The 15,226-nt window shown below is 39.3% G+C and overlaps 1 protein-coding gene across 1 annotated transcript in view; it reads left to right on the top strand.

Moving 5' to 3' along the window:
- Window positions 1–13,786, top strand: part of ATG4A (autophagy related 4A cysteine peptidase) — a 43,042-nt gene extending 29,256 nt beyond the window's left edge. Inside the window, exons 5-13 of the mRNA XM_063430983.1 lie at window positions 306–407; window positions 4,149–4,221; window positions 4,739–4,818; window positions 9,033–9,220; window positions 9,703–9,781; window positions 9,973–10,118; window positions 11,259–11,315; window positions 12,345–12,456; window positions 13,102–13,786. Coding sequence (XP_063287053.1) covers window positions 306–407; window positions 4,149–4,221; window positions 4,739–4,818; window positions 9,033–9,220; window positions 9,703–9,781; window positions 9,973–10,118; window positions 11,259–11,315; window positions 12,345–12,456; window positions 13,102–13,166 — 902 coding nt within the window. The 3' untranslated portion in view covers window positions 13,167–13,786. The remainder of the gene's footprint in view (window positions 1–305; window positions 408–4,148; window positions 4,222–4,738; window positions 4,819–9,032; window positions 9,221–9,702; window positions 9,782–9,972; window positions 10,119–11,258; window positions 11,316–12,344; window positions 12,457–13,101) is intronic.
- The last annotated feature ends 1,440 nt before the right edge of the window (window positions 13,787–15,226 follow it).

Raw genomic sequence — 15,226 nt, 5'->3', positions numbered from 1 at the left:
TTATGGGGCAAGGGAGCTAGATGGTGTTTTAAACTAAATACATGTTTGTGTTCCTGACCCTATAGTGTTCCTTTAACCCCTTAAGGACCAAACTTCTGGAATAAAAGGGAATCATGACATGTCACACATGTCATGTGTCCTTAAGGGGTTAACTTGATTAGTATTTGTGGAAATGGCCCCACTTTTCATGTATTACATCTTATCAAAAGCCACTCTGGAAGTGCCTGGTGTGAAGCACTCTCAGGTAATTATGGTAATTTCATTTATGTGACAATTATTTTATGTTTTAATTTGTTTTTTCTTAGATTGGCGATGGGAGAAACACAAAGAACAGCCAGAAGCATACCGACGAATTCTACATTTTTTTCTTGATCGAAAAGACTGCTGCTATTCTATTCATCAGATGGGTAAGATGTAATCAATAATCAAGCTTGCTTGTTCTTGAATTACTTTCCAGAGAAGCTTTCCTTTTGTATGGATGTTAATATGAATGTGTACGAAGAGATGAGGGGGAACAATGGTCTACCTTTATTCTCGAACACAATTATTTATATAGCGCCAACATATTCCACAATGCAGTACTATAGGTAAATCAAGGCTAGCAAAGCATATTCGGCATACATGAACAGTAGTAGCTGAAGCGAACCCTGACAAAATTAGCTTACAATCTAAAAAGGGACAAAGTTACAGAGGGAAGTGAGGGAATCAAATTATCTGTATATACCTGAAAGGATGGGAGAAGGGAGCATACTAGATGAAAGATGGCAGGGGAAGGTTGCGAAAGATGAGTAAAATGGACATTCCACTGCCCAAATTCTAAATATACTGTATAAAAGATATACCCCAATGAAAACATGCATGCATTTAATTATGCATTTTGTTAATTCGGGTATATATAAAAACAGTTTGCAAAAGTTGCTGCAATCTCTTGTCTGCAACCTTTGCAAGCCCTCCCCTTGTTCCCCAACCCAGAATTTCTGTGGCTGTCCAATCACAAACTTGCCAATGCAGCTGAAAAGTATTTGCAAGGCAGATGCTCTGGGCCATTGTCTGCCTCTTTGCAGCTATGGAGAGCTTGGTAGGGAAGCACGAGAACTTTGAACCAAAACCTAAATGAAACAGGAAGCCAGACTGACAGAAGGATAAGGTGTGAGAGCAGTAGGACATTATTATTTTTATTATTATTATTTAAAAAGCGCCAGCAACTTCCATAAGGTAGGTGAATATGGTATAGATGTTCATTATTGTAAAGTGCTGCGGAATGAACTGGCGCTATATAAATACCAATAATAATTATTTACTACAGAGAAACAGTCTGGGCCCTTTCAGTCCTATAAGCAGAAGGTTACAATAAGCAAGGTGGGAAACAATGAGAACATCGACAAGCATTGGTCGCAATCTGAATAAGAAAGATGAGAATGCGAGAAATATTTTTAAGGTGAAAGTGACAGGATTTGGTGATTGATTTTGTCTGAAGGGAGAAAGAAAGGTCAGAGTCAAAGAGCACACCAAGGTACTTTGCCTAAGTTTTACATTTTATGATTGCTTTGTTGACCTGAAGGAAAACAGACACTGGTATAGCCTTAAAGGACCCCTATAGGCACCCAGAGCACTTCAGCTTAATGAAGTGGTCTGGGTGCCAGGTCCAGCTAGGATTAACCTTTTCTTCTATAAACATAGCAGTTTCAGAGAAACTGCTATGTTTACATTAGGGTTAATCCAGCCTCTAGTGGCTCTCTCATTGACAGCCGCTAGAGGCACTTCCGGGCTTCTCACTGTGGACTGGCTGAATGCGCATTCAGCCGATGACTAGGAGAGGAGGAGGAGAGTCCCCTGCCCGGCGCTAGAAAAGGAGGTAAATTCCACCCCCTAGACCGGCGGGACAGGGGCCCTGAGGGTAGGGGGGGACCTAGAGACCCTATAGTGCCAGGAAAACGAGTATGTTTTCCTGGCACTATAGTGGTCCTTTAAGGGGGTGTTTTGAGTTTTAGGAATCATAAAGTCATCTAGTAGATGCTTGTTTGAAGTACCAGGAGAAAATGCCAGAATGGGAAAGTTTGGACAGCTTCAGATGGGAGAGAGTATTAAAGGGACACTATAGTCACCTGAACAACTTCAGCTTAATGAGGTTGTTCGGGTGAGAACTATAGCTCCCTGCAGCCTTTCTCATGTAAACACTGTATTTTCTGAGAAAATACAGTGTTTACATTGAAAGCTAGGAACACCTCCAGTTGTAGTCACTGAGAGTGAATCATAATATGCCTCCATCCACTCAGATCTGCTGTCAGCAGAGCACAGGGCAGCACTGTGCACAGCATCCTGTGATTCAGTATCTCCTCCCTCTGCATGCAGACACTGAACTTTCCTCATAGAGATTCATCTCTATGAGGAGATGCTGATTGGCCAGGGCTGTGTTTGAATCATGCTGGCTCTGCCTCTGATCTGCCTCTTTGTCAGTCTCAGCCAATCCTTTGGGGAAGCATTGTGATTGGATCAGGCTACCACATGTCAGCAGACTGCTTGTTTTTCTGAGTCTAACAGCATGCAGATTTACAGCTTCAGGCTTGAATACAGTAAGATTTGTACTATATTTATGGAGGCATGAGGGGCCCAGGGGGCTAGATGGTGGTGTTAACACTATTGGGTCAGGAATACATGTTTGTGTTCCTGACCCTATAGTGATCCTTTAAGAGGGTATCTGGTAGGGCAGGAGGAAATGAAAAGTGCAGAAACCTCTTCAGAAATAGGAGAGAAGATGCTAGGTCTACAGGAGGCGGTCAGGCAAAGAGTCAGACAGTTGTGGGAGAAGTGAGGGAGACAATTACTTTTTGAATGTTTTCGATCTTTTCTGTGAAATAGGATTCACAATCCTATGTGGTGTGCATTAGTGAATTAAATGTTTTAAAGAGACGTTTAGGGTCATGTGAGAAGATGGAGGGAGGTGAGGTATGTTTAGTAGAAGAGAAAGTACAGCTGTACTAACAAAACATAAATTTGTGTGCAGGAAGTTGGTCATACTACGAAACTTCCTTGAGTAATATTCTGCTGTGCGTGATCATATTTGGAATTATTGGATAGATTTCCTATGCCAGGGTTGGTGTTTAATTTGATGGGCGAGCCAAGCAGTAATTAGACATAGCATATCTACGGTGCTTGAGGGGTCAGTTATATAAGGTAGTTGTCATAGGAGGATATGAAGTAGTTGAGATTGGTAAGAGGAGATTTTTGGTATCCATGGAATGCTGCTGCAGTTCAAGGGATTTCATGTTTCTGCAAAGTCGAGGTGTGACACATGAGGATAATTTGGTGGAGGGCATGATAATATTGCAGCTGAGGAGGTGGTGATCAGAGAGAAGGAGGGAATGTGTTCGTGAAGTTAGTGATAGAACAAAGGCTGGAGAAGATAACTCCTAAAGTGTTCCTGGCTTGGTTGCTTGATGGGTTGGAGAATTAAACCACTGTGTAAATCCCATGGAAGTGGTCATAGAGATACATTTTGAGGCCCTGAAACTAGTAGGTGCATCTATAACAATGTTAAAGTCTCCCAGTATATGGTGCGAATGTCAGAGGACAGGAAATGACTGAGTCAGGCTGAGAAATCTTCCAGAGTGACAAGGAGATCGGTAGATAACTTTGAAAAAGGTGTATAGTATGAAGAGAAGGAGACCCGCACAGCGGTCCTTGGAGTCACCAGGTCTGGTAGTATCTGAAAGTTTGAGGCCACCATAAGATAGGGATGCCATGGTTGCACAGTCAAAGGTGGAGAGACAAAATGATTATCTGTATCAGGGGAATAGGTTCAACCAAATAAAGACAATTGGACTTTTTTTGATCAGAAAAATCAGGCCGGTAATATGAAAATTCAGCAACTGAACTGCAGCTGATGAAAAGTACAAATATCATTTAAATTATCAAATCAACCTTTTATGAATTTCAAAGCAGTCATACGTAGTTAAAAATTGATAACTGAATGGCATTCGGCTATTTTATAAACTCATGTCTTCAATTTAAGTGAGACACTGAGTTTAAATAGTATAAATATTATTTATATATTTTATACAGTAAGAGTGAATGGTTGTGTGCAGAAATATACCTATCCTCATTCATAATATCTGGCAATTGTTTCTCTTTTTGTATTGACAAACCAGCACAGATGGGTGTAGGAGAAGGGAAGTCAATAGGTGAATGGTTTGGACCAAACACGGTGGCTCAAGTTTTAAAGTAAGTAAAACACCCATTGTGATATTTTCCCTTGCTCAAACCAAGCTTGGGTTATTTTTCACGTCACAGTCCGGTGAAAGTTGCATTTCTCAATGTCCATGTGGATCCTGATTGTTCTTCTTTCCCTTTTTTTTTCTTCTTTTTTTAGAAAATGGCATAACAGGGTAATTCACTAAAGTAAGAATTCAAAGTAAATTTCAAATTGAAGGCTAAAATTAATTAAAACGAGAGCATAGCTGATTTTTACATTTCTTCCAGTTTGGCTATTTTGGTTTTAAATTTGACATTCACTTTCAGCCATCACATTGATGAATAAGTCTGTTAGGTTATTAACAACTGCATATTACTTGTATTTTGTTCATTTAAAAACCCTGTTATTTTAAAGTTATTATCTGGCAAATATAGTTTTTTCGTGAATTCAAAATGACCTTTAAGAGGAAAATGTTTTCTGATATAACCGTCTCACTACGCTATTTTAATAATCGTGTATAAATGATGTGATTTGCTTTATTTACAGGAAACTTGCTTTATTTGATGAGTGGAATTCATTTGCAGTCTACGTTTCAATGGATAACACTGTGGTCATTGAGGATATTAGTAAGTACTGGAAATCCGTTTAATTACTGCAGTTGCAAAATAAGTCATTTTATTACAGTTGGTGTGTACTAAGGGATAAGGAGAGATAAAGAATGTGCATAATCTGTTGTGTACACAAGGATAAAGAAGAAACTACACAGTGTTTTGCCACAAAACATTTAATAGAGTTTAAAGAGCACCTATCATGTCAGGTTTCATTTTGAGCCCTAACATTTCATTAGGCAAATAGTGATCAGTGATAGAACTCAATGATATAACCTAATGAGATATTAGGTTAAAACCACCCTCCTGTTCAGTGGAGAGCACACCACCACCATGCTGCTGTTGTGGTAGTTACACTGTTGTATTACCCACATCTTCTTTGCTCTGCCCTACACTATTGGACCTTCTTGGGTGTAGTTGTTTAGGGGTAATCACATTAGAGATGTTTGGGTTGTAGGCTAGGCAGAGGGTGGCTGTGAGCGACGGCTGGAGAGCTGCCTGTAGCAGGGTTCTCTTGCATCCTTCTTGTCAATTATTTTTTTGTCAGAGGTCTGTGCCAAGAATTGAGGGACATTACAAACATTGATACATTCTGCAAACACAGTGTGTGCATAACATTGTATGCACTTTAAAAGGACACTTTAGGCACTATAACAACTTCATCTAAATTGTTATAGTGCCTAATCATCTAAATTGTTATAGTACCTGGAAATCCCTTGGAATCATCCCTGCGTTCACTATTAATTGATTCCCGACAACCCATTCCCTCTTAGCCATATCAATTGTGATTGGCTGAGAGCTGTCAGCTATTGTTCTCAGCTAATCACTGTCACCCATCAGGGCGACCCAGAGGGGACGGACTGTTGGTCTATTTGAAAACAGTTTAACACTGAACGAAGAAACAGTGCCAGGGGTCTCCAGACACCATAAACATTTTATTTAAAAGGAGTATATCATTACAATACACTCTAATAATGTTGTACCAATTCAGACACACACTTTAAAAAATAGGTCTTAACAGTTAAGTGACCAACACATATTCAGTTTTATATTTTCATATATCTTTGATCATTGACTGTCTAGGCTGGAGAACGTGTGCAAACCTTTGGATCAGTCTGTTTTATCATTTCCTTTACCAGCAGTGTTTTCATCCAGAGGTTTCCTGCATCTATTCTCCAATTACACACACACACACACACAAACACACACTAATATGTTCAATAAAGATATAGAAATTATCTTTGTATTGTTTTATTAATTAGTCTAAAAAGTAGTCCAGGTTACATTCTTGATCATATTGGAGCAGAAACAGAATTATCAAAAGTTTACACTGGTTTTTTTTTTTGTTATGACTGTGAGAAATGGCATACTATGCAAACAGGAGTGAAACAGAATGTAAGAATACAGTGAGCTTTGGGGGGCGGAGCTTGACCGCAGAGGCAAGCAGACGCAAGATTCAGGAGCTCCGAGAAAAAACTGAGAAAATAAACTTAAAAACGGCTGATAATACCCCCAATAACCACTGACTGAAAGCGGGAACCCCTTAAGCCCTCATGGGACGCAAACACAAAAAACAGTTGCCGGACAAACGAGCTCCAGGACTCACAATAGGGGATATGTGGCGGCAAGCGTGCGGCCCGAGCGGATCCAATATGGCGGCGCTCCACGTAGGCTGCTTGGATTTCTCAGACGACTGCTCAGAGGGAGCTGAAGATTAGCCCCAGACCCAATGCCGAGGGCAAATCCCAACAAACCAAGGAAGGACGCAGACGCCGACCTGGTAACCACCGGGGTGTTAAAGACCCTACTAGCGGAGCTACAAACAAACATCCTCGCGGATGTCACCGCACTAAGGGGAGAGCTGAAGGGCCTGACAGGCCGCATTACTGTATTGGAGGAATCAACCCAAGAACAGCAGCGCACTATCGCCCCACTGCAAAACGACGGGACCTGCGCAACCAAAATATGCTGTATGAACGGCGCTTCGCAGCCCAGGAAAACTCAAAACGGACACTCAATATAAAGGTCAGGGGAATCCCAGAGGGGTTGCCGGAGGCTGACCTACCGCACACGATCAAACGCCTGCTTACCACCATACTGCCCACAGACCAAGCTAAGGCCGTCATGCCCACGGATCTCTTCCGGATCCCAAAGCCCGCTGGGGCCCCAGACGTGGCCACAAGGGACACTATACTTACCTTTAAAAACGGGACTGACAAATCGACGGTCCTCACAGCCGTCCGGGGAAAAGCCCCCATCCAGTTTGAAAATGCTAAATTAACCTTCTACGCCGACCTGTCCAGCGGCACTCTGGCGTGGCGCAGGTCACTGCGGCCTCTCACCTCCACACTCCAGCGCAACAACATACCGTATCGCTGGCGGTCCTCACACTTGCTACTGGTACAACATGGTGAAACAACACACCAAATATACAGCATACAAGACGCAGCGGCCCTTCTGCGAACCCTAGGTCTATCTCAGGATTCACTCCCACAAGCGGGACCCGGTGTCCCCACCACCTCGACCCACAGCTGGGATCCAGCTCAGACAGTGCCCCATTCAGACCGCGGAGCACCACACCGGTCACCTATGCCTCAGTGACCACATAAATGGAGCCTAAAGGCGCACTCTCCAAGCTCAGCAACATCACAACCTGCCTACATGGAACTACCGAGAAAGAGAGCACCGCGCTGGGGCGCCACCAATGCCCCGCAAGGCATCGGCTGATGATATCAATCATCAGGACCTTGAGGACTATTCTTATTTCATCTTCTTTTTATCTCTCATTATGTACACCAACACTTGAAACAGGACTCTTGCCTGGAGAACCCCGGGGGACCTTGACGCTCTGTTTAGCATGTTTGGGTTTGCTCACCTGCAGTATTACGCACATAGCCACTGTTTGTTTAATGATCATTTAATCTACCAATACTTAATGCTTATAAGGCACATAACTGTTTTTTTTTTTTTTCCTTTCTTTCTTTCTCCTCCTCCCCCCCCCTCCCCCCTTTTTATTTATTATATTTTTTTCCTTTTGCAGTTGGGAAAAGCTTCAGCAGGGGCTTAGATAGACCCCAGATACTCTAATACCTATCCAACAGTAAAGCACAGCAGCTTTATACACTCTTTAACCTGCGCTGTGATTGCATTATAAAAGTCACACACAGCACTCAGAAAGTTTGGGTACCATTAATGTGTTACCAACCTGTGTTTCCACCGCCCCCTAGCCTACACACACACAGCACAAAGTATCTGTGCTCTGCCTTGTGGTCGGCTATCGATACACTATGAAGCGTACTAACGCAGTATACCTATACTAGCAAAGCCGATCTAGCGGGGTTAGGCACAGAGCATCTTTATTTTATTTTATTTTATCTAAACCCCACTCTGACAAACTATCTGCTTAGCTACACTCGTGAACTATAAAAACTGGGAGAAGCATCATGCCACTGTTTAATGCTGGTGAAAACCCTGCTTACGTATTGAATACTCACCTTGGCTAATCATTATATGCTGTCAGTCAGAGTACTTATAGCTTAGCCTGTTGTCTCATTGTTGTTTAAAAGCCATCTGACACATGCATCCCTGCGGACTCCCACTGCAGGGCATCGGCTGAGCAGCCTACAGGGTAACCACATAATATGGTGGTGCCCTGTGGATATTCAGGGACAATCACCACTATCTACTTTCTTAAGCATAATGTTAGGCACACAGCTTGTTTATTCAATGCCAAAACGTGATATCTAATGTGTTCCTTTATTATATTTGCCCTCTAAAGAAAGTGCGCTTAGATAACCAGCTGATTTTATTAACCCTTGTTAGCCATACATGTTTCCTAGCATCATTTTTATTCTACCCCCTAATCACAACTCAGCGAGCACAGTATTTCTTGGTTCAGTCTGTAGTTAACTTAGCTGTCCCAGCACTTCAAACGCTGCAGCAGTGTACAGCAAAGCAACTTAACTTACACACAAGCAAAACTACATTGCAGTAACATTTCACCATGGTTAAGACTGTTATATTGATCTTGCTTATTTGTTTTTCAAAAAAATAAAATAAAATGTGCACATACTCTTGCCACTGTTATGCTTGTATAGAAATACGTAAGTACGCTGTTGTGGCGTTGGATACTGTTTTGTACCTACCTGCACAATGAAAATAAAGAATTACAAAAAAAGAATACAGTGAGCTTTATAGTGTACATTGTAATAAACAGTTTGGTTTTTTTTCAGAGAAAATGTGCAGTTACCATCCTCAAACCTGTAGCATGTCACAGTGCAGCTCTTATACTCACCAAAGTGCTTGGAGCAGAAGTGGAGACACATCAACACAGTCCTCAGGGTGGAGGCCCCTCCTGCTCATCGTACCTCTGCGACTTGGGATAAACCACATCAATCCGGTTTATATTGAAGCTTTTAAAGTAAGTAAACTTCTAGTGTGTTCATTCAACTTGATATGTTTGAGTTTTTAATCCCGTATAGACGGCCAGAGATGGAGTTACACCCTTAACAGCAGATGGGTTAAATTCTGAATGTGCAGTGTTTCTTTACAAAATGCTGCACATACAGGCACCATGACCACTTCAAATTCAGTGGTTATGGTGCTTGGATTAACCTTTTAATAAATGTTCATATTTTTTTTTTTTTTTTTAACATTTAACACCAATTTTAAATAGGAATGTTGGTTCACATTTATGCAGTACGCGTGTATGAGAATATAGAGGTCTTTTACATAGAGATAATTCATTTTTGTCTTACAATACCTATTACAATGCTTGAAGCAAGAATGCGGGCATTACTCTGTAAAATGTTAATGGACTTAACAACAAATAAAAAACTGATTTGGCAAATGGTACTTTAACCTACAAATGATAACACGCATTTTTCTCTCTTGTTTGTCTAGGAGTGTTTTAAAATGTCACAATCATTAGGAGCTTTAGGAGGAAAACCAAATAACGCTTATTACTTCATAGGCTTTTCAGGTAAGTCATTCAAAATATCAACCATTTGAACTGTAACAAGAGACCAGACAGTGTGCAATCAGTGAACTCTCACATATACCGTAGTGATGCCTCACTTAGCTATTCAGATGCTCATGGTCTACATTTGGTGTGATACTCATCCTGCTATTATTTCAGTTGAAGTGGTTAATTTGTTTTGTTACCTTGTGCAGGAGATGAACTAATCTACCTGGATCCTCATACCACACAGACATTTGTGGACACAGAAGAAGCTGGCACAGTGCAAGACCAGACATATCACTGCCAAAAAAACCCTAACAGGATGAAAATCTTGAATTTAGACCCTTCAGTTGCACTAGTATGTTTGTAATCCAGTTGTACATCCCTTAACTTGTAATATACTGTGTAATGAATTAGAGACTCCAGATTACCATTTTACCCTGTTACTCTGTGATGGAGATTGTCAGTGAATAATTCAGAGCTTGAAAAAGGCCAATACGTATCACACAGATGTATAGAGTAAAATAAATCTCTACACTCCTGTTGAGGGTTGTTATGAGAGAGACCATTGGCCTACCTTTAAAAACGGTCTTGAATGGCTACTGAGGAAGCGTACGTCTAGATGCACTTGACTGCATGTACCTGTGCCTGCTACTCAATGAGCATTTTGCCAAGCGTGCTTCATCATGAGTGAATCTTATTTTATTTTGTTCATTGTTTTACCGTGTATGTGTGTGTGTGTTAATTGTAGTACTGCCACTCATACTTATTAACTTTGGATTTCGCAAATCACTCTATTGACTTGGCCAACAATACATTAGGATGTTCTGTGTATGATAGAACTTCTCGTGGAAGTGTTTGTACACAAGAAACGGTGTAAATAAGTGTATTGGTGTAAATAATTGTAAGCTGTGTAAAACAATATTAAGTCTGATAGGGAGTATCCTGTTTTTAATAAACTCCTTTACTGTCAAAGTGTGTGTATATTTTTTTGCTCTCATTTCCTTTGTGTAGCGAAACCTATAGTCCTGAAAATATAAAAACAAAAAAATTGGGGACTATAGGTTTCCTTCTGTACAGCCACATTTGCTTGTAAAAAGGAAGACAGCCACTAGAGGTGTATTTACCCTTCCATGTTATTATTGCTTTCTCTACAAACCAGCAATCTATTATATGTAAGGGCTAAAGTGTCAGGACCACTTTACCCAAACTATTTCATTGAGAAGACGTAGTCTACATGACTTTAATGATCCTTTAATAGAGAGGTAATTAGATGTTATATTTAATCTGTTGAAGCTACATGTTTTAGCCAATATAACCACATTATCACTAAACTCCCTCCTCCAGTGTTTTTTTATGGGTTCAACTCATACTGCATGTGTCTCCCCGTTAGGCATCTTTAAATGATAATCAAGATGGTAAAACATACATAATGGAGTAAAACCAGTAACTGGAGTACCTGCACATTTCTAATCATATGATTGCCTTTCTTCTTTAGGGATTCTTTTGTAAAGAAGAAAAGGATTTTGATGACTGGTGCAGTGTTGTAGAAAAGGTAAAGAATAATTACTATTGAGTATAAACATGTCTGCATATTATATTTTGTGCTGTTCTGAGAACTTCAGGGAGTACCTTCCATTTATTTTACAATCATTTTATATGCCTATATTTTTAGGAATCTGATCTGCCTTTTCTATTTCTCAGAAATGTCGATCTGTATGTCAGTCCATGTTAAGTGTGTTCCAGCACATTAACAGTTGCACACAGACCATGCATCTGTGACCAATCCCCTTTCATATTACTTTTCTTCCAGTCTGCCGGTGCTGACTCTGCCCCTGATCTGCCTGCTTGGCTGACCTCATCAGAAGTGATGATCTGAGCCAATCACAATGCTTTCCCATAGGAAAGCATTGGATTGGCTGAGATTGTTACGAAGGCAGATCAGGAGCAGAGTCAGCACAAGCCAAACACAGCCCTGGCCAATCAGCATCTCCTTATAGAAATGCAATAAATCAATGCATCTCTATGAAGAAAGTTCAGTGGAGATACTGAATGGCCAGGGAGCACCTCTAGTAACCATCTGAGGAGTGGCCAGTGGAGGCATCCCTCGGCTGTAATGTAAACACTACCTTTTCTCTAAAAAGACATTGTCCACTCCAAAAAGCCTGAAGAGAATGATTATATTCATCAAAACAAATACAATAAGCTGTAGTTGCTCTGGTGACTAACATTAGGTGAGATCTAACATTAGGAATATCTCAGGTGAGCAATTGTAAGAGGAGAGACATGTCTCTCTCTTCCTAGCCCCATGCCCATCATATGAGTAACAAAAGAGGGACAAAATTAATGGCGACAGTCCTCCCATCACTGTCATTAAACCTTTGCGATTAGGAAAAACAAATTCACTTTTTCGCTTCACTGAATTATGGGAATACAATATCTGACCTTTAAAATAACAGATTAATATATATCATGCTTCTTTAATTAAATAATTCAGTTTTTGTTTTAATTGACTGTGCTTGAAAGAGACCAATATCTTTGCACTCACTTGTATTAACGTTTAATGTGTAATCTCTATTATCAGGAAATTTTAAAGAAGCAAAGTTTACGGATGTTTGAATTGGCACCAAAGCACCCACCACACTGGCCTCCTTTTATACCACCAACAAAACCAGACGTTTCCACCACAGGTGCAGGTATGTATAAATAACATAATAAATATTAGAATTGTGCACCAAATGTCCTCCACGTGATAACTGGGGTTAGGATCAGCTCCCTGCACTAATGGTCAGGATTCTCCCCGTTTACAGCATATAAATTATCTTGTATAATTTGTTGCAAACAAGTGCTTGCTAATTGACTAGCCCTTCTGATTAGCTTCACTGTGTTTAATATAAATAGTGCTAAGAGAGCAGATCTACATTTTTGTGTTTCTTCACTTAAATTCTTCAAAAACTGGAGTCCCTGGGTAATGGAGTGTCCCTTTCAAATAATTCAATGGAACGCACAAAATGATTTATTTTTAAACAGCCCATGCATACCATGAAAATTAATTTAACCCTGACATTGCTGTGATGAATGTAAGGACATGTGCTTGTTCTGTATTTTCCTGCAGATGAACAAGTGGGGTGGTGATACCCTTGATCTTACTCATTGGTAATTTTGACATTAAGCCTAAACGAAGCATATCGCTAGAATTTGAGCTTTTCCTGAATGTTGATTAGCACATTAGGTGGTGACTAGTGATGATTATACACTATAGCTGTAGGTTAAGGATATGTAAAGTGTTTACACTCCGCTCGTTGTTGTAACAAACATGTTTTGCATATTTTTTTTCGCAGAACTAATTGAATCTACTGATAAACTGTTTGATATGGAAGAAGAGTTTGAGATCCTGACTGTGTGAATGGTCTCTTATTTTGTGCTGTGATGTGGGACAATACCTAAGCAAGCTTTGATAACCAGAAAGTGCCTCAAACACAAAAGGAACAGCGCACTAGAGCAGAATAAAGTGGGCTTTGGACCGGATTTCCAGGAATGGGTTGTAAATACCATAGTTGAGACTTACCTTCCTATTTAGTGTGTGTTTCTGTCTCTTTAAAGACCACACACAGTACAAAATGTTTACAGTTAAACTCCTCGCATCCTGGTAAGGTTAACCGAGATCGTTGAAGAAATGTGTATTACACAAATTAAGGAATGAAGACTACAGGTCAATGCGCTCAGCAAAAAGGGGACTATTCATGCAGTACATAGTAGCAGAAAAAAGTAACTGTTTTCTTATTGCAATACTCTAAAACAAACATATATAAATTTATTTTCTTTGTAATACTTTTACTGCTGGGAATATTAGACATACTTTCACTCTATGAAATATATAACTACAGTATGCAATTTTGAGCAGTAGGCCACTATAAAAAAAAATCTAATTAGTAAAGTAAATACAGGCATTACAGTGCAAGGTAACACAAATTATGATACGAGGACCGAATTTGATGAGGATCTTCTCACATGTCAGTATAGTTTAAAAAATTTATAAAAATATATATCTATATATATTTTTTTTTTATTTTTTTTTTATTCTAATATTCTGGCAAGAATAATGCAGATTTTCTCTGAAATGCCACTCTAGTCACAGTTTGCCTATTTTAGCCTGTTGGCAAATTCAGTTTATTTCACAACAGTTCGGTGTTAAGTGAATGAATGGTTCAGAATCTAAAATAATAAAACAATTTGTCACACTCCTGTAACATTGTTTAACTATTCTTTGCATACTTACACGGGATTCTTTCAAGCAGTGATTTTTTAAAAAAGAAAATTTTTTATCACTGTCTAGCATAAAAACCAGGTGGTAAATAGATTTACCAGTCCCTGTTAATCTCTAGTGTAGATATTAACATTTTTGGCAGTTGCTACTTACCAGTTGCTAAACATTTTTTCATTTTGCATCATGAAAACTGCCAGTAGTTGATGTCTTTTAGTGATGAGTAACTTGTTGAATTTGGGGATGGTTCCCTACAGTTCACCATCAGCTGTTCACAATCAAATTAACCTTTAAAGTTATAAAATTATATAAGAAATATATAACACAAGTACTAAGTGTGAGTGAAAATATAATAATATATGCAAGTAAAAAGATCTACAGAAATGCAGTATGAATAAATAGTGTTTTTAAAGAAACAATGAGCAACAGAAAATATCCAGTCAAGCAATGAGTTTCAAATTAGCCTTCTCATCCCTTTCTAATTCTCACTACTTTTCCACGGGAATGTTTTCTCCAATGCGACACAAACTATAAAAAAAATTTTGTAGAATTTGTTTTCATGGTTGAATTGTGTACTTTGGCATCACATGACTCTGAGAAAGACTGAGGGACAATAGGTAATATTTGGCAAAGTACAGTCACGTACAATGCTCAGTCTATGGATCTTCTACTTTGTATTTTTATTTGTTACTGACTTGCCCAGTTTCTTCAGATTTTATAAAGAGGTAAATTTTAAGGTAAGGGTCAAACAATATATTAGCTTCGTTTATAAAAGAAATGTATTTTTTGTTACTTTTCATGGAAATGTTTCGTGTGTTTACCGTAATGTTTTACTTTTTTTTTATTTTTCTGGTCCACAACACTGGTCCAATTTAATCAATATAATTTAAATTTGAGTAAACTACAATTTTTACACAATGCTGCATATGTAATCTACACGTTGATGGCAGATAAAGCCCAGTGGCCCATCTAGAATGCACATATGCACTCTTCACAGTCCTCTTCAGGAGAGACATGTTAAATGTGTCTTACCCTCTCTTTCAATTATATGCTTGTCACTCTTTCTATGTTTTATTTGAATGTGGCAATTTTACATAAATCGTTCATAAGTATTGTTCTTTTTAATGTTACACCAATTTCTCAGTGCTTCAGCCCTGGCAATATATATATATATATATATATGTTAATTATGCTTTTTTTTT

This window comes from Pelobates fuscus, chromosome 9, assembly GCF_036172605.1.
Source record: "Pelobates fuscus isolate aPelFus1 chromosome 9, aPelFus1.pri, whole genome shotgun sequence".
Classification (NCBI taxonomy): Eukaryota; Metazoa; Chordata; class Amphibia; order Anura; family Pelobatidae; genus Pelobates; species Pelobates fuscus.
The sequence above is the reverse complement of the archived record's forward strand: the minus strand, read 5'-3'. Positions and strand labels throughout refer to the sequence as shown.